This window comes from Oncorhynchus keta, chromosome 32 (genome assembly GCF_023373465.1).
Source record: "Oncorhynchus keta strain PuntledgeMale-10-30-2019 chromosome 32, Oket_V2, whole genome shotgun sequence".
NCBI classification, from domain to species: domain Eukaryota; kingdom Metazoa; phylum Chordata; class Actinopteri; order Salmoniformes; family Salmonidae; genus Oncorhynchus; species Oncorhynchus keta.
Window position 1 is genome coordinate 19,333,242 of NC_068452.1, and position 26,767 is coordinate 19,360,008.

The following is a 26,767-nucleotide window of genomic DNA, read 5'->3' on the forward strand; positions in this document are numbered from 1 at the left end:
TGGGGCACCGGTTAGTCGAGGTAATATGTGCATGTAGGTAGAGTTATTAAAGTGACTATGCCCAGATGATAACAACAGAGAGTAAAAGTGGTGAAAAAGAGGGGGGAGGGGGGTGCAATGCAAATAGTCTGGGTAGCCATTTGATTAGATGTTCAGGAGTCTTATGGCTTGGGGGTAGAAGCTGTTCAGAAGCCTCTTGGACCAAGATTTGGCGCTCCTGTACCACTTGCCGCGGTAGCAGAGAGAACAGTCTATGATTAGGTTGAGTGGAGTCTTTGACAATTTTTAAGGCCTTCCTCTGACACCGCCTAGTATAGAGGTCCTGGATGACAGGAAGCTTTGCCCCAGTGGTGTACTGGGCCGTACGCACTACTCACTGTAGTGCCTTGTGGTCGGAGGCTGAGAAATTGCCATACCAGGCAGTGATGCAACCATACCAGGCAGTGATGCGCTCGATGGTGCAGCTGTAGAACCTTTTGAGGATCTGAGGGCTCATGCCAAATGTTTTCTCCTGTCTCCAGTTTTCTCCTATTTTCTCCTGTCTCCTCAGGGGGAATAGGTTTCGTTGCGCCCTCTTCACAACTGTCTTGGTGTGCTTGGACCATGTTAGTTTGTTGGTGATGTGGACACCAAGGAACTTGAAGCTCTCAACCTGTTCCACTACAGGCCCATCGATGAGAATGGGGACGTGCTCGGTCTTCTTTTTCCTGTAGTCCGCAATCATCTTTTTTGTCTTGATCACGTTGAGGGAAAGGTTTTTGTCCTGGCACTACACGGCCAGGTCTCTGACCTCCTCCTTATAGGCTGCCTCGTCGTTGTAGTTGATCAGGCCTACCACTGTTGTTTCATCGGCAAACGTAATGATGGTGTTGGAGTCGTGCCTGGCCGTGCAGTCATGAGTGAACAGGGGGTACAGGAGGGGACTGAGCACGCACCCCTGAGGGGTCCCTGTGTTCAGGATCAGGTGGCGGATCTGTTGTTACTTACCCTTACCACCTGGGGGCAGCCGTCAGGAAGTCCAGGATCCATTTGCAGAGGCATGTATTTAGTCCCAGGGTCCTTAGCCTAGTGATGAGCTTTGAGGGCACTATGGTGTTGAACTCTGAGCTGTAGTCAATGAATAGCATTCTCACATAGGTGTTACTTTTGTCCAGGTGGGAAAGGGCATTGTGGAGTGCAATAGAGCTTGTATCATATGTGGATCTGTTGGTGGTGAGTGAGTAATCGCAGTTCTGATGTCCAGAAGTTATTTTTGGTCAGAAGAGACAGTAGCAGCAACATATGTACAAAACAAGTACCAAAATAAGTTACAAATAACGCAAAGAAAATAACAAAAAAACACAATTGGATAGGAACACTACAAATGTAGCCTTCTTCTCCAGCACCATCTAATAATACTTGTTAGCTTCTTCAGGGTTGCTGGGGCTCTGAAGAGTACATATTTATGTGGGTGCGCGCACACACACACACAGACACACACAGACACACACACAGATACACACAACTATATCATCCGATCCAAGGCAGTGGAAGGGTTAAACACTATCACCTGGCCTCTCATCCCACATTGTTATCCGAGGCAATAAAGGAAGCCACGCGCGAAGTGTATGTTTGAGATGTGTGGCGGAGTATGTTTTATTCCTTATATCACTGCCAGAGACCATGTGACCCGTGAGTGATATAGAAGTGGAACGCGGAACGCAGATGGACACGGTGTGTCGGCGGAGATACACCGGAGACAAAAATAAAGCAAGAGCATTTGACCGTAAACCATGATGTTACCTAACAACTGTCGGTTACAGTACAGTGTATTCACAGAGCCACATTAGACTAGGCTCTTATTCCTGCTGCTCCAATATGAATCCCTCTCAGGTTTTAAATTGAACTTGTGGGTGGGCACTGGCAGCACTGTCACATTACGCCCTATTTTGGCCATGGCAGTTGGAACCGGAGTCGTTTTCAACCGCTCCTGTGACAGTCTATGAGCATTACACTGCACATTAAAACACTGGTTCAAGACAAGAGACAGAGAGAGCTAACTAAAACCTCCAGTTTAGCATGACAGAACAGCCTATTTGAATTTCAGAGTGGATTATATTATTTCCAAGAAAACAGTGATTTCCGTTTCCCCTGCGTCTCCTCCCTGTGTGAAGCGCTTCCAACCAGCCTCTTTAATTTCCCCAGCAGCCAGTGAACTAGAGACCACTCCAGTACCTAATCAACACACGCACCGTCTCCTGCCTGCCGCTCGGCCTGCCCCCTGATTAATGAGAGCTTTGGAGAGCCCCAGGCACGGAGTGTGGCGATGACTCGGATGACCAGGCATCTTTAGGCCCAATAAATGTCATGTAGTGCCTGTCCTCAGCCATGAGTCACTCACTGCAGAGATACGACTCAGAAGACATGGCTCCAAAGAGGAAAATTCTCTGGGTGGACAAAAAAAGGACTGAAAGGCTGTTTGAAATGTTTATAAACGGGTGATTGTTTAGAGTAGTTAATGGAAGAACACATATACACACACACACACACACACACACACACACACACACACACACACACACACACACACACACACACACACACACACACACACACACACACACACACACACACACACACACACACACACACACACAAGTTTGTTTTACTATATTTTTCGGAACCAAACAATTGATTCCCATTCAAAATCCTATTTTCCCGAACTCTTACTCTTAACCTGACACTAACCTTAACCCCTTAACCTAACCCTAACTCCTAACCCTAATGCTAAACCTAACCTCTAACCCTAATTGTAAGCCTAATTGTTACCCAAACCCTAAACTTAAACACTACGCCTAAAATAGCCTTGTTCCTTGTGCGGACCGGCAAAATCAAACTAAACTAAATTGTATTTGTCACATGTGCCGAATACAACAGGTACAGTGAAATGCTTACTTACCAGCCCTTAACCAACAATGCAGTTTTAAGAAAATACCTACAAAAGTGAGAAATAAAAGTAACAAATAATGAAAGAGCAGCAGTAAAATAACAATAGCGAGGCTATGTACAGGGGGTGCCGGTACAGAGTCAATGTGCGGGGGCACTGGTTAGTCGAGGTAATTGAGGTAATATGTACATGTAGCTAGTATTATTAAAGTGAATACACATAGATAATAACAGAGAGTAGCAGCAGCGTAGAAGATGGGGGCAATGCAAATAGTCTGGGTAGCCATTTGAATAGATGTGCAGGAATATTATGGCTTGGGGGTAGAAGCTGTTTATAAGCCTCTTGGTCCTAGACTTGGTGCTCTGGTATCGCTTGCTGCGGTAGCAGGGAGAACAGTCTATGACTAGGGTGGCTGGAGTCATTGACAATTTTCAGGGCCTTCCTCTGACACCGCCTGGTGCTTCCTGCTTTAATTTTTAGCTTGTAAGCAGGAATCAGGAGGATAGAATTATGGTCAGATTTTCAAAATGGAGGGCGAGGGGAGAGCTTTGTACGCGTCTCTGTGTGTGGAGTAAAGGTGGTCTATAGATTTTTTTGCCTCTGGTTGCACGTTTATCATGCTGATAGAAGTTTAAGTTTGCCTGCATTGGAGTCCCCGGCCACTAGCAGCATCGCCTCTGGATGAGCGTTTTCCTGTTTGCTTATGGCTTTATACAGCTCATTGAGTGCTGTCTTAGTGCCAATGCCAGAGTCGGTGGTGGTATGTAAGACAGCTACGAAAAATACAGATGAAAACTCTCTAAATCAAATTGCTGTCTTAGTGCCAGTGCCAGAGTCGGTGGTGGTATGTAAGACAGCTACGAAAAATACAGATGAAAACTCTCTAAATCAAATTGTATTGGTCACATACACATGGTTAGCAGATGCTAATGCGAGTGTAGCGAAATGCTTGCGATTCTAGTTCCGACCGTGCAGTAATATCTAACAAGTAATCAAACAATTTCCCAAGAACTAGCTTATACACACAAGTGTAAAGGAATGAATAATAATATGTACACATAAATATATAGATGAGCGATGGCCGTGCGGCATAGGCAAGATGTAGTAGATGGTATAGAGTACAGTATATACATGTGAGAAGAGTAATGTAGGGTATGTAAACATTATATAAAGTGGCATTGTTTAAAGTGACTAGTGATACATTTATTACCTCCATAATAATAATTTTTTGTAATTATTAAAGTGGCTAAAAATTTGAGTCAGTATGTTGGCAGCAGCCACTCAATGTTAGTGGTGGCTGTTTAACAGTCTGATGGCCAAGAGATAGAAGCTGTTTTTCAGTCTCTCGGTCTCAGCTTTGATGTACCTGTACTGACCTCGCTTTCTGGATGATAACGGGGTGAACAGGCAGTGGCTCGGGTGGTTGTTGTCCTTGATGATCAATTTGGCCTTCCTGTGACATCGGGTGTTGTAGGTGTCCTGGAGGGCAGGTAGTTTGCCCCCGGTGATGCGTTGTGCAGAACTCACTACCCTCTGGAGAGCCTAACAGTTGTGGGCTGAGCAGTTGCCATACCAGGCAGTGATAAAGCCTGACAGGAAATTGTCGATTGTGTATCTGTAAAGGTTTGTGAGTGTTTCCGGTGAAATGCCAAATTTCTTCAGCCTCCTGAGGTTGAAGAGGGACCATTTCAGTTTGTCCATGATGTGTACGCAGAGGAACTTAAAACTTTCCACCTTCTCCACTACTGTTTCGTCGATGTGGATAGGGGGTGCTCCCTTTGCTGTTTCCTGAAGTCCACGATCATCTCCTTTGTTTTGTTGACGTTGAGTGTGAGGTTATTTTCCTGACACCACACTCCGAGGGCCCTCACCTCCTCCCTGTAGGCCGTCTCGTCATTGTTGGTAATCAAGCCTACCACTGTAGTGTCATCTGCAAACATGACGATTGAGTTGGAGGCGTGCATGGCCACACAGTAATTGGTGAACAGGGAGTACAGGAGAGGGCTGAGAATGCACCCTTGTGGGGCTCCAGTGTTGAGGATCAGCGGGGTGATGTAGTTTCCTACACTCACCACCTGGGGCGGGGTCGAGACCCATGGTCTTGAGCTTAATGACGAGTTTGGAGGGTACTAACTATGGTGTTGAATACTGAGCTCTAGTCAATGAACAGCCTTCTTATATACGTATTCCCCTTGTCCAGATGGGTTAGGGCAGTGTGCAGTGTGATTGCGATTGTGTCGTCTGTGGACCTATTGTGGCGGTCAGCAACTTGGAGTGGGTATAGGGTGTCAGGAAGGGTGGAGGTGATATGATCCTTGAATAATCTCTCAAAGCACTTCATGATGACGGAAGTGAGTGCTACGGGGCTATGGCGATAGTCGTTTAGCTCAGTTACCTTAGCTTTCTTGGGAACAGGAACAATGGTGGCTCTCTTGAAGCATGTGGTAACAGCAGACTGGGATAGGGATTGATTGAATATGTCCCTAAACACACCAGCCAGCTGGTCTGCGCATGCTCTGAGCACGCGGCTAGGGATGCCATCTGGGCTGGCAGCCTTGCGAGGGTTAACACATTTAAATGTTTTCCTCACGTTGGCTGCGGTGAAGGAGTGCCCACAGGTTTTGGTAGAGGGCCATGTCAGTGGCACAGTATTTTCCACAAAGCGAGCAAAGAAGTTGTTTAGTTTGTCTGGGAGCAAGACGTCGGTGTCCGCGACAGGGCTGGTTTTCTTTTTGTAATCCATGATTGACTGTAGACCCTGCCACATACGTCTCATATCTGAGCCGTTGAATCGGTACTCATCTTTGTCTCTATACTGACGCTTAGCCTGTTTGATTGCCTTGCGGAGGGAATAGCTACACTGTTTGTATTCGGTCATGTTTCCGGTCGCCTTGCCATGATTTAAAGCAGTGGTTCATGCTTTCAGTTTTGTGCGAATGTTGCCATCGATCCACGGTTTCTGGTTGGGGAAGGTTTTAATAGTCACCGTGGGTACAATATCACCGATGCACTTGCTAATAAACTCGCTCACCGAGTCCGCGTATACATCAATGTTATTGTCTGATGCTACCCAGAACATATCCCAGTCCACGTGATTGAAGCAGTCTTGAAGCTTGGAATCCGATTGGTCAGACCAGGGTTGGATAGACCTGAGCACGGGCATTTCCTTTTTTAGTTTCTGTCTATAGGCTGGGAGCAACAAAATGGAGTCGTGGTGAGATTTGCCAAAAGGATGGCAAGGAAGGGCTTTGTATGCGTCGCGGAAGTTAGAGTAGCAATGATCCAGAATGCTTCCAGCCCGGGTCGCGCATTTGATATGCTGATAAAATTTAGGGAGCCTTGTTTTCAGATTAGCTTTGTTTAAATCCCCAGCTACAATAAATGCAGCCTCAGGATATATGGTTTCCAGTTTACATGGAGTGCAATGAGGTTCTTTCATGGCCTTCGAGGTGTCTGCTTGGGGGTATAGACGGCTGTATATAATCGAAGAGAATTCCCTTGGTATATAATGCGGTCGGCATTTGATTGTAAGGAATTCTAGGTCAGGTAAACAAAAGGACTTGAGGAATTCTACGTCAGGTGAACAAAAGGACTTGAGGACTCTAGTGTGGTCTACAGCTTATTTTTTTATATATTTTTTTAATTTTACCTTTATTTAACCAGGCAAGTCAGTTAAGAACATATTCTTATTTTCAATGACAGCCTGGGAACAGTGGGTTAACTGCCTGTTCAGGGGCCGAACCTTGTCAGCTCGGGGTATCTTGTCAGCTCGGGGTTTGAACTCACAACCTTCTAGTTACTAGTCCAACGCTCTAACCACTAGGCTACGCTGCCGCCATGAGATACTCTACCTCAGGCGAGCAAAACCTCAAGACTTCCTTAGATATCGTGAACCAGCTGTTGTTTACAAATATACATAGACCGCCACCCCTTATCTTATCTTATACTGCTGATAGAGTGTATAACCCAGCAGCTGTATGTTATTAATGTCATCGTTCAGCCACGACTCAGTGAAACATAAGATATTAGTTTTTAATGTCCTGCTGGTAGGATATACGTGCTTTTAGTTCATCCCATTTATTTTTTGTACATTGGCAAACAGTACCACTCGTCGCCTGATCCTGACAAGGCACCCCGATCACCTTCCTCGAAATCTCTGTCTTTTTCTCCTACGAATGACGGGGATGAGGGCCTGTTCACATGTCTGGAGTAAATCTCTCTCGTCTGACTCATTAAAGAAAGATGATTTATTCAATTCAAGGTGAGTAATTGCTGTTCTGATGTCCAGAAGCTCTTTTCGGTCATAAGAGACGGTAGCAGAAACATTATGTACAAAACAAGTTACAAACAATGCGAAAAAACAAACAAAATAGCACGGTTGGTTAATTAAGAGAGATAAAACGGCAGCCATCCTCTCCGGCACCATTACTACACAAATGTGCCCAATTTTCCTTGTTTTACTATCCTTGAGAGGACTTCTGGTCCCCACAAGGATAGTAAAACAAAAAACAGACACACACACAGAAAAAAAACAGACACACAAAAAACACACAAGTTAGCGTCTTTTTCATCATGAATCTTGTTCTGGAGGCTAGCTTCCACAAAAGCACAAAGTCATAACATCATATTTTAAACCTAACCGTAAATCTAACATTAACCACATTGTTTACCCTTATTCCTAACCTTAAATTATGACCAAAAAGCAAATGTTTGTTTTCATTAATTTTTACAATATAGCCAATTTTGTCTTTGCAGCTGGCCTATCTAAGGGGAAATAGCTCTGTTCTGCCTCCAGGACAAAACTCAAGACAATAAATGTTAACCTGCCAGACACATACCCATCCCAGTTAGCACATTTGGTTCCTCAGAAGTTGTAGGAACAAACATTTTTGGTTTCCCATTGGTTCTAGGAATAAAGCCATACGATTCCTGACCGGCACATTTTTAAAAATGTTCTGAGCATGGGAGTGAAAATGTTGCCATTTATGGGAACGGCCTTTTTTTGGTTGCAGGGAGGTTCTGAGAATGGTTTACTATGGTTCCCTGAAGGTTTTCCTCTGAGGTTTTATAGCGCTGTTCATTACATAAATAATCTCAAAGTGCTTATTAACGCTCTGAGAATGGAAATTCTAGGTTATTGGGAGCTTTTTGAATAACTTCCTTAAAACTTTCACTGAATGTTTCAATAAGACTTGTAATAAGACTGCTAGTTTATTTTTTTAAAACTATTTTAAACTCAAAGCACAGATAGGACACATGTAAATTATTTTCCTTGGGCATTAATCATTGCAAACATGTTTTTTATTGTGACTCAGAATGGGTGAGATTTAAACCTATAATCTCATTTTTTCAATCCATGGAATTAGTCCACTGAACCACCAGGATGGCACTAGCATAAAAGCTGTACTTTTTAGTCTATTCAAACAGACCACATTTCAAAGGAAACAAGCACTCATTGAGATCAGGTGTGGCCAATTAGCAGGCACGGCCAATACACCTGTAAACACTTAACAAGGCAGAGGACATAAGAGAGTTTTGTTGATGCTGAGAACGGAATGTATATGTTTTTAAATAACATTCTTAGAACATTCTCTGAATGTTACTCAAGTTCTCTTGTGGTTTTTATGGGAATTTTCCTTAACATTCTCGGAACAATTTGAGAACATGACTTTTAAATAGAACCACGAGGAAACATGTAGGAAACTGAAGTACTGAAATTCCCACAATTTTTTTTCCCCTTAACGTTATCTGAACTATTTGAGTACATTTCCAATGTTAAACCAGTTGAAGAACATTGCTATAACATTTAAAAATTGAAATTAAATGTAACCATGTTTGAACTTTTTAGGAAACGTTCTATTAAAGTCATGAAATGCCAAGAAAATAATGTTCTATAAATGTTCCAAGCCAAACAACTATCGTGCACCATTCCCAGAAAGTTGTGGGAAAGTTGTATGCAAAATAACCATACACTGTAGGACAACAAGGCCCTCACCAAGCTCTAAGAAACATCTGGTTCTCAGAACGTTATGTATCATACCAGCAGTTTGGTGCTGCCTTCCCCAAAACATCTAAAATTGACAAGTTAAAATGTCCTGTCTGTCTGGTTATGTCAGTGGGAAGGTTAGCGTGTTTGTTTGAACAGAGACAGAGATGTAGAGAGAAAGACTGTGCACCAACAGCTATCTCTGATTCTTCCGCTTCACAAAGAGAGTGGAGGAGAGTGCCACAGGCACAGGAAGATTTGCTTGTCAGCGTTTGCGATACAGTCATCCGTCTTTTTAATCTTAACCGACAGAGACAGCAAGTAAAAAGCAGTAGTGCCCAGAACCAATTTGGTGCTAAACCACACACAGAAGAACAATAGCCAGCACATGTCCAGTATTCACTGGGCTGTAAACACCTGATAGTAGACATTAACAATATCCCCTCTGAACACAGAGAGAGATGAGTTTATCATAACACAAACCCCACCGTGCCGCTCATTGAGATTCAGTGTGTGGTAAGACAGTGGTGATATTTCCTGGCATCCCAGAGGATATTAACTGATGCATCATTCCCTGTTTGGCACCTCAGAGGACTAGACCACAGGCCAATGTCATGGGGAGGTCAGTATCAGACCAGACTTGGCATTTTTGTCATTTAGCAGACGGTCTTACACAGAGCAACTTACAGGAGAAATTAGGGTTAAGTGCCTTGCTAAAGGGCACATCAACTGATGTTTTTATCTAATTGGCTCTGGGTTTCGAGCCAACGACCTCTTGGTTACTGGTCCAACGCCCTTAATCGTTAGGCTACCTTTACACACAGGATTGAGAAGCCTCCTCTATCTATATGGATGTATGATCTTTGTGGATCCTTGTATCTGTACAGGGTGAACTCTGAATTACTCTTATGCAAAGGGAATTTACTTACATTGGTCTCATCCCACACACAAGTTCTATGCTCCTGTGACATCCTGTGGAGATTGGGATTTAGTGGTCAGATTACATGGTTAACTTGGTATCATTTCATTGGCCAATGGTGCTTGGTTTTGGGTTGAGAAGGTTACATCGTCAGATGTTATAAATGGAATTAAATGCCTTTCTTCTCTCTCTTATCCTCTATCCCGTCCATGGAGGAAGGATTGTATGATCAATTCTCATTCCCTAGATTTTTAGGTATCTGGCCTAATGGGCATCTCTTTGTTCATGCAGTACCAGTCAAAAGTTTGTACACACCTACTCATTCAAGGGTTTTTCTTTATTTGTACTATTATTCTGCATTGTAGAATAATAGTGAAGACATCAAAATAAAGAAATAACACATCATGTAATAACCAAAAAATGGTTAAACAAATCTAAAATATATTTCATATTTGAGATTCTTCAAAGTAACCACCCTTTGCCTTGATGACAGCTTTGAACACTCTTGGCGTTCTCTCAACCAGCTTCACCTGGAATGCTTTTCTAACAGTCTTGCAGGAGTTCCCACATATGCTGAGGACTTGTTGGCTGCTTTTCCTTCACTCTGCACTCCAACTCATCCCAAACCCTTTCTATTCAGTTGTGGTCGGATGATGTGGGTGCCAGGTCATCTGATGCAGCACTCCATCACTCTCCTTCTTGGTTAAATAGCCCTTACACAGTCTGGAGGTGTGTTGGGTCATTGTCCCGTTGAAAAACAAATGATAGTCCCACTAAGCTCAAATCAGATGGGATAGCGTATCACTGCAGAATGCTGTGGTAGCCATGCTGGTTAAGTGTGCCTCTCACACATGCAGAGATCCGTTCACCTACTCTGCGTCTCACAAAGACACAGCGATTGGAACCAAAAATCACAAATTTGCACTCATCAGACGAAGGGACAGATTTCCACCAGTCTAATGTCCATTGCTCGAGTTTCTGGGCCCAAGCAAGTCTCTTCTTCTTATTGCTGTCTTTTAGTAGTTGTTTCTTTGTAGAAATTTGACCACGAAGGCCTGATTCACACAGTCTCCTCTGAACAGTTGATGTTGAGATGTGTCTGTTACTTACTTGAACTCTGTGAAGCATTTATTTGGGCTGCAATTTCAGAGGATGGTAACTCTAATGAACTTATCATCTGCAGCAGATGTCACTCTGGGTCTTCCTTTCCTGTGGTGGTCCTCATGAGAGCCAGTTTCATCATAGTGCTTGATTATTTTTCGCGACAGCATTTGAAGAAACTTTCAAAGTTCTTGAAATTTTCCCGGATTGACTGAGCACTTGTCTTAAAGTAATGATGGACTGTAATGATAGAAAGTAATGATGGACTGTCATTACTCTTGATTTATTTGAGCTGTTCTTGCCATAAGATGGACTTGATATTTTACCAAATAGGGCTATCTTCTGTATACCACCCCTACCCTGTCACAACACAACTGATTGTCTCAATCGCATTCAGAAGGAAAGAAATTCCACAAATGGATTTTTAACAAGGCACACCTGTTAATTCAAATGCATTCCAGGTGACTACGTCTTGAAGCTGGTTGAGAGAATGGCTAGAGTGTGCAAAGTTGTCACCAAGGCAAAGGGTGGATACTTTGAAGAATCTAAAATATAAGTATATTTTGATTTGTTTAATACTTTTTTGGTTACAGCATGAGTCCATATGTGTTACTTTACAGTTCTGATGTCTTCACTATTATGCTACAATGTAGAAAATAGTAAAAATAAAGAAAAACCCTTGAATGAGTAGGTTTGTCCCAACTTGTGGATTATATTCATAACTTTGGAACTACGGTAAATGGCGACTGGATCATTTGGAGATATATTGATTACTTTGACGGTCCGGTTCGGGTGAGCCAGGCCCAGCAAATCGGAATCAGATTTTCCCCACAAAAGAGATTTATTACAGACAGAAATACTCCTCAGCACCTCTTATCACCTTCCTCAGACGATCCTGCAGGTGAAGAAGCCTGATGTGTAGGTCCTGGGCTGGCATGTTACGCCCGTCGTTAAATGAAGACCAAGGTGCAGCGTGGTAGGCATTAATTTTCTTAATTTTTTAAAATGTTCCACCAAAAACAATAAACAACTCAACGAAAGCTAGGAGTGCGACATATGCAACACAAAAGACAAGATCCCACAACTGAAGGTGGGAAAAAGGGCTGCCTAAGTATGATCCCCAATCAGAGACAACGATAGACAGCTGCCTCTGATTGGGAACCATACTCGGCCAACAAAGAAATATAAACATAGGTTTCCCACCCTAGTCACACCCTGACCTACCAAATAGAGAATAAAATGATCTCTAAGGTCAGGGCGTGACAGTACCCCCCCAAAGGTGCGGACTCCCGGCCGCAAACCTGAACCTATAGGGGAGGGTCCGGGTGGGCATCTACCGTCGGTGGCGGCTCCAGTTTGGGGACATAGCCCCCGCTCCCTACACTGATCCCTCCGCTTCTGTGGAACCGGACTGTGGATCGTCGCCGGAGACTCCGGACCGTGAATCGTTGCTGGAGGAACCGGACCGTGGATCATCGCCGGAGTCTCTGAACTGGGAACCACGGCTGGAGGCTCTGGACTGCAGATCGTCGCTGGAGACTCTGGACTGTAGATTGTCGCTGGAGGCTCTGGACTGCAGATTGTTGCTGGAGGCTCTGGACTGCAGATCGTCGCTGGAGGCTCTGGACTGCGGATCGTTGCTGGAGACTCCAGGCTGCGGTCTGAACCCTAACTCCTCCAATATCCCTGTGTGCACCCCCCTTGCCTCTCGTGCTTGCTTCGTTGAGCTATCTCCTCGTATCGTTGCCGTTCCTCTTTCGCTGCCTCGATCTCCTCCTCCTCCGGCCCTTATCCAGGGTCCTGCTCCCTCCAGGATTTCCTCTCAGGTCCAGTCCTCCTGACCACGCTGTTTGGTCTGTTGGAGTTGGGACCTTTGTTACGCCCGTCGTTAAATGAAGACCAATGTACAGCGTGGTAAGGCGTACATTTTCTTTAATTTTTTAAATGTTCCACCATAAACAATAAACAACTCAACGAACGTAAAGCTAGGAGTGCAACACAAAAGACAAGATCTCACAACTGAAGGTGGGAAAAAGGGCTGCCTAAGTATGATCCCCAATCAGAGACAACGATAGACAGCTGCCTCTTATTGGAAACCATACTCAGGCCAACAAAGAATTAAAAATAGATTTCCCACCCTAGTCACACCCTGACCTACCAAATAAAGAATAAAATTATCTCTAAGGTCATGACGTGACATGGCGTGGTTACATGTGGTTTGTGGTTGTGAGGCCGGTTGGATGTACTGCCAAATTCTCTAAAACGATGTTGCTTATGGTGGAGCAATTAACATTGATTTCTCTGACAACTGCTCTGTTGGACATTCCTGCAGTCAGTCAACTCCAAAATAGGAAATTGAAGTGAAATATAGGCATTTTGGAATTATTTTTCGACGAGATGCGTAAAAAACTACTTAGAGTGAGAGCTGATGCATTTGAAGCCGCAATGTAAAGTGCTAGAAAAAGAGTGTCAAGACACTGGAGCATTCAGGCACTTGTGACGTTTCAGATACCGATAGTGGTGTTGGCTTTATAGATGGCTGCTAAGAGTGCAGCCACACTCCAAAACGCACGTTATACTGCAGGCATATTCAAACTCCTAGCTGATGTCGCACTCCTCATAGACGAGCAAGTCCATTTAAGGCAGTAGCAGCTCATATTTCAGTCATTGGGACATTTACAATTAATGCAGACGCATAGTCTCATTTTGCGCAGGTTAACATGCAGTGAGGCCATCTCTTGCAAACTGGACTAGGTTCATGGCTTGTAGGCAGGGCACAACATAACCTTTTGAACGGCATGCAGCGCGACTGTGGAAACTTTTCTATTCATATAGACACCATTCTGTGTACCTCTGGCCCTTCCTTGGACACTGTGTTAACCATCCTCCAGATGAGCTTCTATGCCATACAACTCTCCTTCCGTGGTCTCCAACTGCTCTTAAATGCAAGTAAAACTAAATGCTTCAACCGATTGCTACCCGCACCTGCCCACCCGTCCAGCATCACTACTCTGGACGGTTCTGACTTAGAATATGTGGACTACACTACAAATACCTAGGTGTCTGGTTAGACTGTAAACTCTCCTTCCAGACATCAAACATCTCCAATCCAAAGTTAAATCTAGAATCGGCTTCCTATTCCGCAACAAAGCATCCTTTCACTCATGCTGCCAAACATACCCTCGTAAAACTGATTCTCCTACCGATCTTCGACTTCGGCGATGTCATTGACAAAATAGCCTCCAACACTCTACTCAACAAATTGGATGCAGTCTACCACAGTGCCATCTGTTTTGTCACCAAAGCCCCGTATACTACCCACCACTGCGACCTGTATGCTCTCGTTGGCTGGCCCTCGCTTCATACTCGTCGCCAAACCCACTGGCACCGATCATCTACAAGTCTCTGCTAGGTAAAGCCCCGCCTTATCTCAGCTCACTGGTCACCGTAGCAGCACCCACCTGTAGCACGCGCTCCAGCAGGTATATCTCTCTGGTCACCCCCAAAGTCAATTCTTCCTTCGGCCGCCTCTCCTTCCAATTCTCTGCTGCGAATGACTGGAACGAACGGCAAAAATCACTTAAGCTGGAGACTCTTACCTCCCTCACTAGCTTTAAGCACCAGCTGTCAGAGCAGCTCACAGATCACTGCACCTGTACATAGCTCATCTGTAAATAGCCCATCCAATCTACCTCATCCCCATACTGTATTTATTTATTTATCTTGCTCCTTTGCACCCCAGTATCTCTATTTGCACATTCATCTTCTGCACATTGTACCATTCCAGTGTTTAATTGCCATATTGTAATTACTTCGCCACCACGGCCTATTTATTGCCTTACCTCTCTTATCCTACCTCATTTGCACATGCTGTATGTAGATTATTCTACTGTATTATTGATTGTATGTTTGTTTATTCCATGTGTTGTTGTATGTGTCGAACTGCTTTGCTTTATCTTGGCCAGGTTGTTCTCAACTAACCTACCTGGTTAAATAAAGGTGAAATTAAACAATGTAAAAAAATATTCTGGCCATGAAACCCCCTCATGTGAAATGGCATACTACAGACAATGCTAACATGCAACTCACCTGAGTAAAGCATTCGATTGGGGGTGGGGGGTCCTGTAGATTCCAAGGAATTATTACATGGGCCACTAATATATAATATATAATCTAGGACAGCATGTTCTGTTGAATCTAACTATGTTATATATAAACAGCATACTAAACAGTGTACTCACTGCAAACAAACAGGACATGGTAGTGAAAATTTGTTGGGATCTGGGGAGGGATCCCCCCAGGCATTTCAACCAAGATATAGGATGGGTCATCTAGCATCGAAGTGTTGGAACCTTGGAATTGGGAATCCCCCTTTCTTTATGCGTCTTAAACTAGACACAGAGCAAATGTTTCAGACTTGAATGGCACTTGTCTGTAGCCTCCCTGGTGTTGCCTAAATCCCGTCCTCTCCTCATCAACCAGACAGGTCAAGCTACAGAGCTCAGCCATTTTTCCTATTCATTGAAACTCTAAATCGTTAAGCTTTCCTTGTTTTAGAACATGAATAGTACGTTTTAACCAACAACGTGATCATTGGACAGACCGCTTTTTTGGAATACGGGGTGTTTATTATGGTGCGTTTGACTTGGTTGCGCATAGGACAGGATTCAACTTTAGTCAATTACAAGGTATAGACATTCTCTCAATGTATGGTGTGAGCATGTCATTGTAGAGCAAATTATTCAGAAAACCCTCTTTTATAAATCTTTTATAAATATCCTGACTTGTTTGATAAACGGCTGCAGACTCTACCCCAACGCTTTAAATTCAAAATGCAGTTGCCTGGAGCTCAGATGCTCAGACTAACTGTCATTCTAACATAGCCGGGAGACTGCTACAATGTAGTCTCAAACATATGTTTAGAATATTTAACCCTTTTAATCTGGTATGGTAGTCAGTTGTGTTAGATTTCTGAGGGGGATTTCTATTCATATGCGTATTGTGCATCTGGCCAAGTCCATCTGATATGTGACAATGCGTGTGTGAGTTATGAGTTTGTCCCACCCCTCCGATAGCCAGTGGCTGGCTGTTTGTTAATAGGCTACACAGGATGGTCTAAGGTATTGATAGGAGTTTCCTATGTTTACATTTGTCTGCGTGTTACAATGATGATTGACTCTTTCCCCTTACACAGTAAATATGACATGTCCGACTGATTAGATTTCAGATTTGAACTTTTTATGATTCAACCTGTGGATGTTGATTATTTTTCTATCATTTTAGCTAATCACTGACACAATGGAAAGCTGATTACTTAGATACATTTCTCAGCTTCGGCTCGACGTCCCTTTTATGTGCACGATAAAAGGGAATCGCGTTCGGCTGGTTGGTTTTCCATAACATACTCAGCTCTCAATGTGAAACAGTGGATTTTATTACATTTTTAATGGCAGATTATGATTATCCCACTTTTGAACGGACTCTGATAGAAGACCTTGGCCCAGGCAACTCTTTCACTTTGTTCCATATAGGCATACGTTTGTCTACATTACACAGTTGAAGTCGGAAGTTTACATACACCTTAGCCAAATACATTCAAACTCAGTTTTTCACAATTCCTGACATTTAATCCTAATAAAACATTCACTGTCTTAGGTCAGTTAGGATCACTTTATTTTAAGAATGTTAAATGTCAGAATAATAGTAGAGAGAATGATTTATTTCAGCTTTTATTTCTTTCATCATATTCCCAGTGGGTCAGAGGTTTACATACACTCAATTAGTATTTGGTAGCATTGCCTTTAAATTGTTTAACTTGGGTCAAACGTTTTGGGTAGCCTTCCACAAGCTTCCCACAAAAAGTTGGGTGAATTTTGGCCCATTACTCCTGACAGAGCTGATGTAACTGAGTCAGGTTTGTAGGCCTCCTTGCTCGCACACACTTTTTCAGTTCTGCCCACAAATGTTTTATAGGATTGAGGTCAGGGCTTTGTGATGGCCACTCCAATACCGTGACTTTGTTGTCCTTTAAGCCATTTTCTCCCCAACTTTGGAAGTATGCTTGCGGTCATTGTCCATTTGGAAGACCTATTTGCGACCAAGCTTTAACTTCCTGACTGATGTCTTGAGATTTTGCTTCAATATATACACGTAATTTTCCTTCCTCATGATGCCATATATTTTGTGAAGTGCACCAGTCACTCCTGCAGCAAAGCACCCTCACAACATGATGCTGCCACCCTTGTGCTTCACGGTTGGGATTGTGTTCTTCAGCTTGCAGTCCTCCCCCTTTGTCCTCCAAACATAACGATGGTCATTATGGCCAAACAGTTCTATTTTTGTTTCATCAGACCAGAGGACATTTCTCCAAAAAGTATGATCTTTGTCCCCATGTGCAGTTGCAAACCGTAGTCTGGCTTTTTTATGGTTGTTTTGGAGCAGTGGCTTCTTCCTTGCTGAGCGGCCTTCCAGGTTATGTCGATATAGGACTCGTTTTTACTGTGGATATAGATACTTTGTACATGTTTCCTCCAGCATCTTCACAAGGTCCTTTGCTGCTGTTCTGTGATTGATTTGCACTTTTCTCACCATAGTACGTTCATCTCTAGGAGACAGAACGCATCTCCGTCCTGAGCGGTATGAAGGCTGCTTGGTCCCATGGTGTTTATACTTGCGTACTATTGTTTGTACAGATGAACGTGGTACCTTCTGGCGTTTGGAAATTTCTCCCAAGGATGAACCAGACTTGTGGAGGTCTAAAAAAATGTTTTATGAGGTCTTGGCTGAATTCTTTTGATTTTCCCAGTGTGTCAAGTGAAGAGGCACTGAGTTTGAAAGTAGGCCTTGAAATACATCCACAGGTACACCTCCAATTGACTCAAATGATGTCAATTAGCCTATCAGAATCTTCTAAAGCCATGACATCATTTTCTGGAATTTTCCAAGCTGTTGAAAGGCACAGTCAACTTAGTATATGTAAACTTCTGACCCACTGGAATTGTGATACAGTGAATTATAAGTTAAATAATCTGTCCATAAACAATTGTTTGAAAATGACTTGTTGTCATGCACACAGTAGATGTCCTAACCGACTTGCCAAAACTATCATTTGTTCACAAGAAATCTGTGGAGTGGTTGAACAACGAGTTTTAATGACTCCAACCTAAGTGTATGTAAACTTCTGACTTCAACTGTATGTTCCATGTCTTACTGTTTCTGTCCTGTCTGGAGAATAACCCAATGTTTTGCTCAACAATTATACTGACAGGCTTACTAACACACAGCTAACTTGTCTTGTTTTAGGTTATCCCGAAACAATTTGAATCTTGTGTGGTGACCACATTACATTTAACTGTTCTCCCTTTGTTGTCACACACAATGGAAGACAAAATGGCTTATGTTGGTTTGCAAGGGATCAGATTAATGTTAATGTGGACGCATGGTCAAATCTTCCTGTTGACCACACCCACCTCTATGGATGTGTGTGTTTTCAAGATGGGGCTCAGATTGGGTTTACAAATCCAATTATTCATATTTGATTTGCACAAGCAGTGGGTGAGCTTTGGATCTCTCTCCCAAGTTGTATTTTGAATTTTGATAGGTGACTTGCTAAAGATAGCATAGTTTTAAAATTCATATTTGAATGTGATTTTGTCAGGTTGGAAGTACATTTTGTTACATACGACAGCTCTGTCTCCAGAGACAGAACACGGAGTTAGTCACATACCAATTATTACATGTTTAAAGATGCAGGTAAATATCTACTTCCTGATTGGGAGAAAAAAAAAACATTTCAACAGATTTACTTTGGTTGAGAAACCAGTTCGAAATTGCTTTTATGACCTGTCGGCAGAGAACTTTGAGATAATTCAGCAACCAAATACATTTGTTTTTAAAATTTGAATATTGATTGATGCTAAATCTTACTAGACATCTGCTTGTGTTAATACCTTTGTTGTTATCCAACTGTTTTACAGAACATTTTATTGCTTTTTGTTTTTGACATGCTTCTTTATTGATCTTGGGGTGATTTGTTTTCATGATTATGGTTTTCATATTTTTAAGGCAAACTTCCTCCCAGAGGGGAGAGTTTTAAATTTATTTTAAAACCCCTTTTTCTCCCCAATTTCATGATATCCAATTGCGATCCAATTACTTGTCTCATCGCTGCAATTCCCCAACGGGCTCGAGAGAGGCAAAGGTCGAGTCATGCGTCCTCCGAAACATGACCCACCAAACTCCGCTTCTTAACACCCGCCCACTTAACCCACAAGCCAGCTTCACCAATATGTTGGAGGAAACGCCATTCAACTGACAACTGAAGTCAGCCTGCAGGCGCCCAGCCTGCCACAAGGAGTCTCTAGAGCGCGATGAGCCAAGTAAAGCCCCCCCTGCCAAACCCTCCCCTAACCCAGACGACACTGGGCCAATTATGCGCCGCCCTATGGGACTCCCAGTTACGGCCGTTTTGTGTCACAGCATGGGATAGAACCCGGGTCGGTAGTGACGCCTCAAGACTGCAGCGCCACTCGGGAGGCCTGGGGAAGAGGCTTTTTCAATTGATTGTTCTGTCTTTCTCAAAGAAAAGTACAATTTGACACTTGTAATAGTGTAACTTTAATTACAGTGCATTTGGAAAGTATTCAGACCCCTTGACCTTTACCACATTTTGTTACGTTACAGCCATATTCTAAAGGATTAAATACTTTCCCCCTTCATCAATCTACACACAATACCCCATAATGACAAAGCAAAAATAGGTTTTTAGAAATGTTGCAAATGTATAAAAAATAAAACACTGAGAGTCACGTCTGGATCGGGTTCAAGTCCGGGCTCTGGCTTGGCCACTCAAGGACATTCAGAGACTTGTCCTGAAGCCACTCCTGCGTTGTCTTGGCTGTGTGCTTAGGGTCGTTGCCCTGTTGGAAGGTAAACCTTAGCCCAAATTTCAGGTCCTGAGCACTGTAGAGAAGGTTCTCATCAAGGATCTCTCTGTACTTCGCTCCATTCATCTTTCCCTCGATCCTGATTAGTCTCCCTGTCCCTGCCGCTAAAAAACATCCCCACAGCATGATGCTGCCACCACCATGCTCCACCGTAGGGATGGTGCCAGGTTTCCTCCAGACGTGACACTTGGCATTCAGGCCAAAAGGTTCAATCTTGGTTTCATCAGATCAGAGAATCTTGTTTCTATCTTGTTGATCATGAGGAAAAACGTTATTTAATGCATTTTAAAATAAGGCTGTAACATAACAAAATGGGGAAAAGGTCAAGGGGTCTGAATACTTTCCGAATGCACTGTATGCATGTAATGGCCTTTCATTTCTGTTTTTATCCATCTAATTCATTCTTGATAAACTTTAAGGATACCATTGACCAGACCAACCAATCTGACAACATGCAAAGCCAAACAGTGACTAGTAACTCTTGATTGTATTAATGCTTCACAAATGTTGAGAACTGATTGGGGCTCCCGAGTGGCACAGCGGTCTAAGGCACTGCATCTCAGTGCTAGAGGCGTCACTTCAGATCCTGGTTTGATTCCAGGCTGTGTCACAACCGGCCTTGATTGTGAGTCCCATAGGCTGGCGCACAATTGGTCCAGCGTCGTCCGGGTTAGGGTTTGGCCGGGGTAGGCTGTCATTGTAAATAAGAATTTGTTCTTAACTGACTAGCCTAGTTAAATAAAGGTTAAATAAAAAGATAATAACTGATGTAATCTTTCTGCCGTTAACAAAAAATGATGTTTTATTGAACTTAGTTTAAGGAATTTGTACTTAGGGACATTGGCATGTCAAAAGCACATTGACAATGCTCCCATGTAAGAAACTCCTGATGTCATGAGCCCAAGGACTAGAAGTGAGGTATACATAATATACTGTACATACACGTCAAATATTACTGCCCATTACAGGTTCTATGGTTTGGTCTGGAAGTACTGGAAATGCTCTCGGATTCATATAGCAGGGGTTGGAGGCAGGATAAGAGGATCCTAAAACAGCAACAGCAGTGTGTGTGTGTGTGTGTGTGTGTGTGTGTGTGTGTGTGTGTGTGTGTGTGTGTGTGTGTGTGTGTGTGTGTGTGTGTGTGTGTGTGTGTGTGTGCGGTAGAAAAGAGTTAGAGGTGAGGTGTGTGTAGGCGGTGAGGCTGACACATCATCCCAATTATCAGGAAGGCTGAGATAAGAAACAGAGATGAGAAAACTGCAGTAAGAATCATTCCCTCCGTTTTGGAGACTTACTGTACAGAGAGAGAAAGAAAGTTTTTTAAAAAAGAAAAACATAAAATAATATTAAGATTGTGTTCTTCAATGTGAATAACAACACTCCAAAACAGTGGGAATAGAAACAATTCTGTGACTCTCCACACTCAGTTGTCCTTCAATTTGAACCACAAAACCTCCATTTCTGACAAAAAGCATGTCTCAAATGGCCAATCAGCCGTTGCTACATCCATTTGTGGACATAAATGAATTATATATTCCCCTTGATTCTTGAAGAATACAATTTATGAGCTTAGTTTAACTGCCGTACCCCATCAGAACCTAAAATATAAGCTTGTTTTACTCCAATGTTTGCCAACCAAATAAATGTAAACGAACACTGTATAGCCTCAAAAATGGGTTAAAACTATAATTTTAATATCATGGATGGCCAGTCCCTGCATCAATTGCTCTGTCTATGAATTTGAAAGTGAATCCAGCCCAATCCCTCAGTTTTTACAGAAACAGTGGTGGGGAGCCGGCTTTGTTATTGTTTCTGCTGATTGGCCCATTCACGTTCATTATCACTCTTATTTTCCTCTCAAAAAATCCCAGCAGGTGTATTGTGCACAGACTTACAGCGAGATACAGAGAGTGGTGTAAGGAAAAGAGAGGGGAGTGGAGGGAGACACAGAGAGAGAACTATTAGAGAGGGCTTCAGAACGAGTGAGAGAGAACGAAAGAGACAGAGAGAGTTAAAGAGAAGAGCCCAGTTCAGCTTAGCTCAGACAGCTGAGAGCCCAGCTGGGCAATGAAATGCTTCCGCACCAGTTAGCAAGCCATAGGTTGGGTCTGTCTAAACAGGGTTTTCTCACCACCTCCTCATCTAATCCTCGACAGGCCCACTGCAAATGAATATGAAGGGCTAGGCTTGCTACCGACCCGGGTTCTATCTCAGGCTGTGTCACAACCAGCCATGACTGGGAGTCCCATAGGGCGGTGCACAACTGGCCAAGCGTTGTCTGGGTTAGGGGAGGGTTTGGCCGGGAGGTTTTACTTGTCTCATCGTGCTCTAGCGACTCCTTGTGGCGGGCTGGGCGCCTGCAGGCTGAGGATGGTTGTCAGTTGAACGGTGTTTCCTCTGACACATTGGTGCAGCTGGCCTGCGGGTTAAGTGGGCGGGTGTTAAGAAGCGGAGTTTGGCGGGTCATGTTTCGGAGGATGCATGACTCGACCTTCAGCCTTGAATATTCAGAGGAAGCAATGCCGTCGGGCGCTCCCACGTGGTACGGGGAAGGAGAGAAAGACAGAGTGTGCATTTATGTGTGTGTGTCTCACCTTGGAGAGTGGTGAAACTAGCAGAGTTTGGTGGTTGTTTCCTTGCACAGATGTGTAGTGCTTCCCTGGGTTGTAGATAAGGCGAGGAGGATGGGATGGTGTGCTGGGCGATAAGAGAAAATAGGTACATTGTGCTGAAGGCCATGGCACCTGAAACATGAAGGTTCTATCATATATATCGATATATGGACCCCCATGTCCTGAAATGTTCCTATATTACTTTTGCCTGCCTACTTTGTTCTGGTTTATGTGCTGTCCACTCACCCACCTCCGGAAGGGAAGAAAATAGGAAATTAACAACAAGACAAACAGCATGTGGTGGTGTAGAGAAGATTGATAGGCTCCAGGCTTCTTTGCTCCAGTCACACTGTTATCTACAATCATCTTGCTAGCACTGCAAAGTGACTCCAACAGAAGCCATGGTAGAGTGGAAAAATGCAAGTCTACAGTTTAAATTAATTTAAAAAAAATCTTTCTCTCTCTATCTCTCTCTCCCTCCCCCTATTTCTCCTTTCTCTCCTCCCCCTCCCTCTCTCGCCCTCCCTCTCTGCCAGTCTCGTCAGACCCCGGAGGGAGAGTTCCTACCCCTGGACCAGTGTGAGCTGGATGTGGGTTTTGGGACGGGTGCGGACCAGCTCTTCCTAGTGTCACCTCTCACCATCTGCCACGAGATCAATCCTAAGAGTCCTTTCTTTGAGCTGTCCCAGCGCTCCCTCATGAACGAGCAGTTTGAGATTGTTGTCATCCTGGAGGGCATTGTTGAGACCACAGGTGAAGAACCACGACCCTCTCTCTTCCTGTTAACCCTTTACTCTCTTCTTCCTACCCTTCTCTCCTGGTTATTAATTGATTATTCTTTCACTACCCTTTCTCCTCATTTTAACCCCTTACTCTCTTCATCCTAAAGAGGCTGCTCCTTTTCAGAGGCCCAATGCAACAATTTAATTTCTGGGTAACAATTAAGTACCTTACTGTAATAGATTTCCATTCAAATTGGCATAAATATTTTTGGGGCAAAAAACTGTTTCACAAGCAAGTTTCACGATGGAAAGCCAGAACTCCCGCCCATTCAAACCTGCGGATTAGAAGGTCCTATGTAGATTGTATTTTAACCCTCCTGCTGTGTTCCGGTCGAATTGGACCGATTTACAAGTTTTCTCTCTGAAAAATGTAGTTCATTTAATCTGATTGTCATAAGGTTCCATGACTTTGTCCACACAGGGTATCCGAACACACTAAATACTTTTGGATGATTTCCATAAAATGCTATTTAACTTATGTACCTGTGGTGTTCCTGGTCAAAAATGAGCAGTCATTAGAAATGAATGGGTGAGACTACAATTAGTGTATAATATTGAGTTCAGACACATGCCCATTCATCAGATGGACACACTTCCTCTCCCAGACCCCCACATGCGTGTGGGTTTGAGCACACACACGCACACCTCACTCCCTTTCTTGGCTTCCATGGCAACCCGCACGGGAACCTTTCCCCAATAGAATTTTCCCCCACGGGAACCACACCTGTTGGCCTTCTCACAAACAATCGCAACATTGTTTCAATAATATATACCTCTGGTATATGAATCTTTTTTGAGGCCTTGCTCACAATTCTTTCTGTGGCAGCACAATGACCAAACTATATACTGTATGTGAGGCTCTTGATCATATCTTTGATCATGACACTGGTGAGGAGGAGAGAGAGTCTGTTAAACTTTGACACAAAGTAGTCTGTGATAAATAGCACAATATATTTAATCTGAGTATTTGTTATAGTCAAAATAATTGATACATTACGCTTTTTTTAAACTCAAAAACAAGTTGTACGAGCTCAGGTTAATGAGGCCTACAGGCCATAAATAGCAAATAGAAGTTCCAAACTTGTAATGTTCACAAGAACTTAAGTTGATAAAAAGATCTAACACAGCATTAGGTGATAATATATGTATTATTATGGATTTATAATCAGCTATAATGGCGGTTATTTTGGACCGGGAACACAGAATTAATTAACATGAAACGAACACAACAGGAGGGTTAACCAGCAACTATCAGGAAATAACACAGATAAAAAAATGTCACGTATTTACAGTGGTAGTTTCATCAGCTGTTGTACAATATGATACAAAACACAGGAAAAAAACAGAATTTTGACGAAACATAATTTTTTAATTAGTCCTTTCCTACCTTCACCCCGACTGTAATCTCTTTCCATTCGGTGGGTTGCTATTTCCCTATCTCCACCCTTTAGCTTGCAATTCTGTTATTCCTCTCTCTCTCCTCCTTTATCTGAACTCGAATTAAACTGTATTCTTAGATGCTCATCAGTCTTACTTCTTCATGTCAACCTGCCACATATCCCCATGCAATATCTCCATCCAGGTTCTGGAGATAGTCAGACTGACACATCTCTCTGAATCTCCAAAGCCCTGTAAGAATGTAGCAGATATCAGGAGGCGTTCAGTGGTAAACAGAGCGAGCAGTGGAGAGGTGGACGTTGGGTATTGAGGACAGCACCAGGGAATGGCTTCCTTGATGTAATTATGAAGGATGTTTAGATGCGAATGTCACTTAGATAAATAAGATGGGGGTTCAGCTGAAGCTTTACTATATTTCTCACTGGGCAGAATGCAGGGTTAATTCTGGGATCATTCTGAAACAGTAAGAGACGTTGAACACAACAGCTGTACTGAACTACAGGCAGGCTGCAGGTGTGCTGGGTCGCCTACGGCAACAAAAGTGTTTTTCTGTCTTCTACATCGAACAATACGATGCCTCATCCTCATCCTAATACTCATACATAAATAACAAAGTCTGTCTTCTCTGGCATTATTTATTTATTTCTCTGCTCCCTTTTCTTTTTCCTTTCATCTCTCCTCTGTTCTTCTCCCCTCCTCCCTTCTCATTGTCCTGGGCTTAGAGGAGGAGGGTGGGATGAGCAGGCAGGGAGCACGGTCTGTGCTCTGTTGATAATGTCATTAAGGCAGGCTGCAGCCAACCGTTTAGCCCCTTTTAGCCCCTTCTCTCTCACTCTCACTCTCACTCTCTCTCTCTCTCTCTCTCTCTCTCTCTCTCTCTCTCTCTCTCTCTCTCTCTCTCTCTCTCTCTCTCTCTCTCTCTCTCTCTCTCTCATTCTCACTCTCATTCTCACTCTCATTCTCACTCTCATTCTCACTCTCTCTCTCTCATTCTCTCTCTCATTCTCACTCTCACTCTCATTCTCATTCTCACTCTCACTCTCACTCTCACTCTCACTCTCACTCTCTCTCTCTCTCTCTCTCTCTCTCTCAGCAGGACTGTGGTTCTCTGAGTGGAGGAGCAAAGCAGGGGGCAGATGAGTGGGGGGTCTGTTCTGTATGAATGAGTTGGCCTTCAGCTTTGGGTTGAGGATAGTCAAAGGTTTGGGTATAAGCTTAGGCTTAGGTTGTGATAAACCCTTGGTGGTGATATTACTGTGTCTGTCACGATCTTGGAAATGAGTGGACCAAGGCGCAGTGGAGTTCCACATATTTAATTCAAAGAGAAACTTAACCAAAACAAAATATATCAATAAACAAACAACTAAACATGACTACGTGATGCACAAACACAAAACAATATCCCACAAATGCAGGTAGGGAAAAGCCTACCTAAATATGATCCCCAATCAGAGGCAACGATTACCAGCTGCTTCTAATTGGGAACCACACAAACCACCAACCTAGAAACCTATAAACTAGATAACCCCCCTTGTCACGCTCTGACCTAAACACCATAGAGAACCGAGGGCTCTCTATGGTCAGGGCGTGACAGTGTCAGTCAAATGTCAGGGAAAGGATCAGTTTCTCTTTCTGCAGTCAGCCAGCTCTGTTTAATAGAGTAATACAGGGCTCATAAGTGCTTATTGATGAAGTGAGGGCCCTCGATACAGATATAATCTGTATAATGTGAGTGCTATGGGGCGATAGTCATTTCTAAAGTTTACCTGGGTATTTTTGGGCACAGGGACTATGGTTATCTACTTGAAACATGTAGCTATTCCTTTTTAAATAGGACCAGGATGTAATGTAACCAACCACTGGTATAGGGACCTTTTCATATAGGACATCATGCAAACAGAAATACCAGACTAACCTTTCCTCCGCTACAGGTGCTACATGTTTTCTATTTATTGTTGCATGGATGCTGCAATTTCTGCTCTAATGTTACTGCTCTTTACTTAGGATTATCATGTTTTGTTCATGGTAGATTAGATTCAACTAATTGATATGAATAAGGCTATTAGTACCATTGATAGGAGTGATGTTAGGCGAGGAC

General features: G+C 43.3%; 1 protein-coding gene across 1 annotated transcript in view; it reads left to right on the forward strand.

Moving 5' to 3' along the window:
* Positions 1-26,767, forward strand: part of LOC118365228 (G protein-activated inward rectifier potassium channel 1) — a 33,846-nt gene that overhangs the window by 5,214 nt on the left and 1,865 nt on the right. The window contains exon 2 of the mRNA XM_035747258.2: positions 23,026-23,242. Coding sequence (XP_035603151.1) covers positions 23,026-23,242 — 217 coding nt within the window. The remainder of the gene's footprint in view (positions 1-23,025; positions 23,243-26,767) is intronic.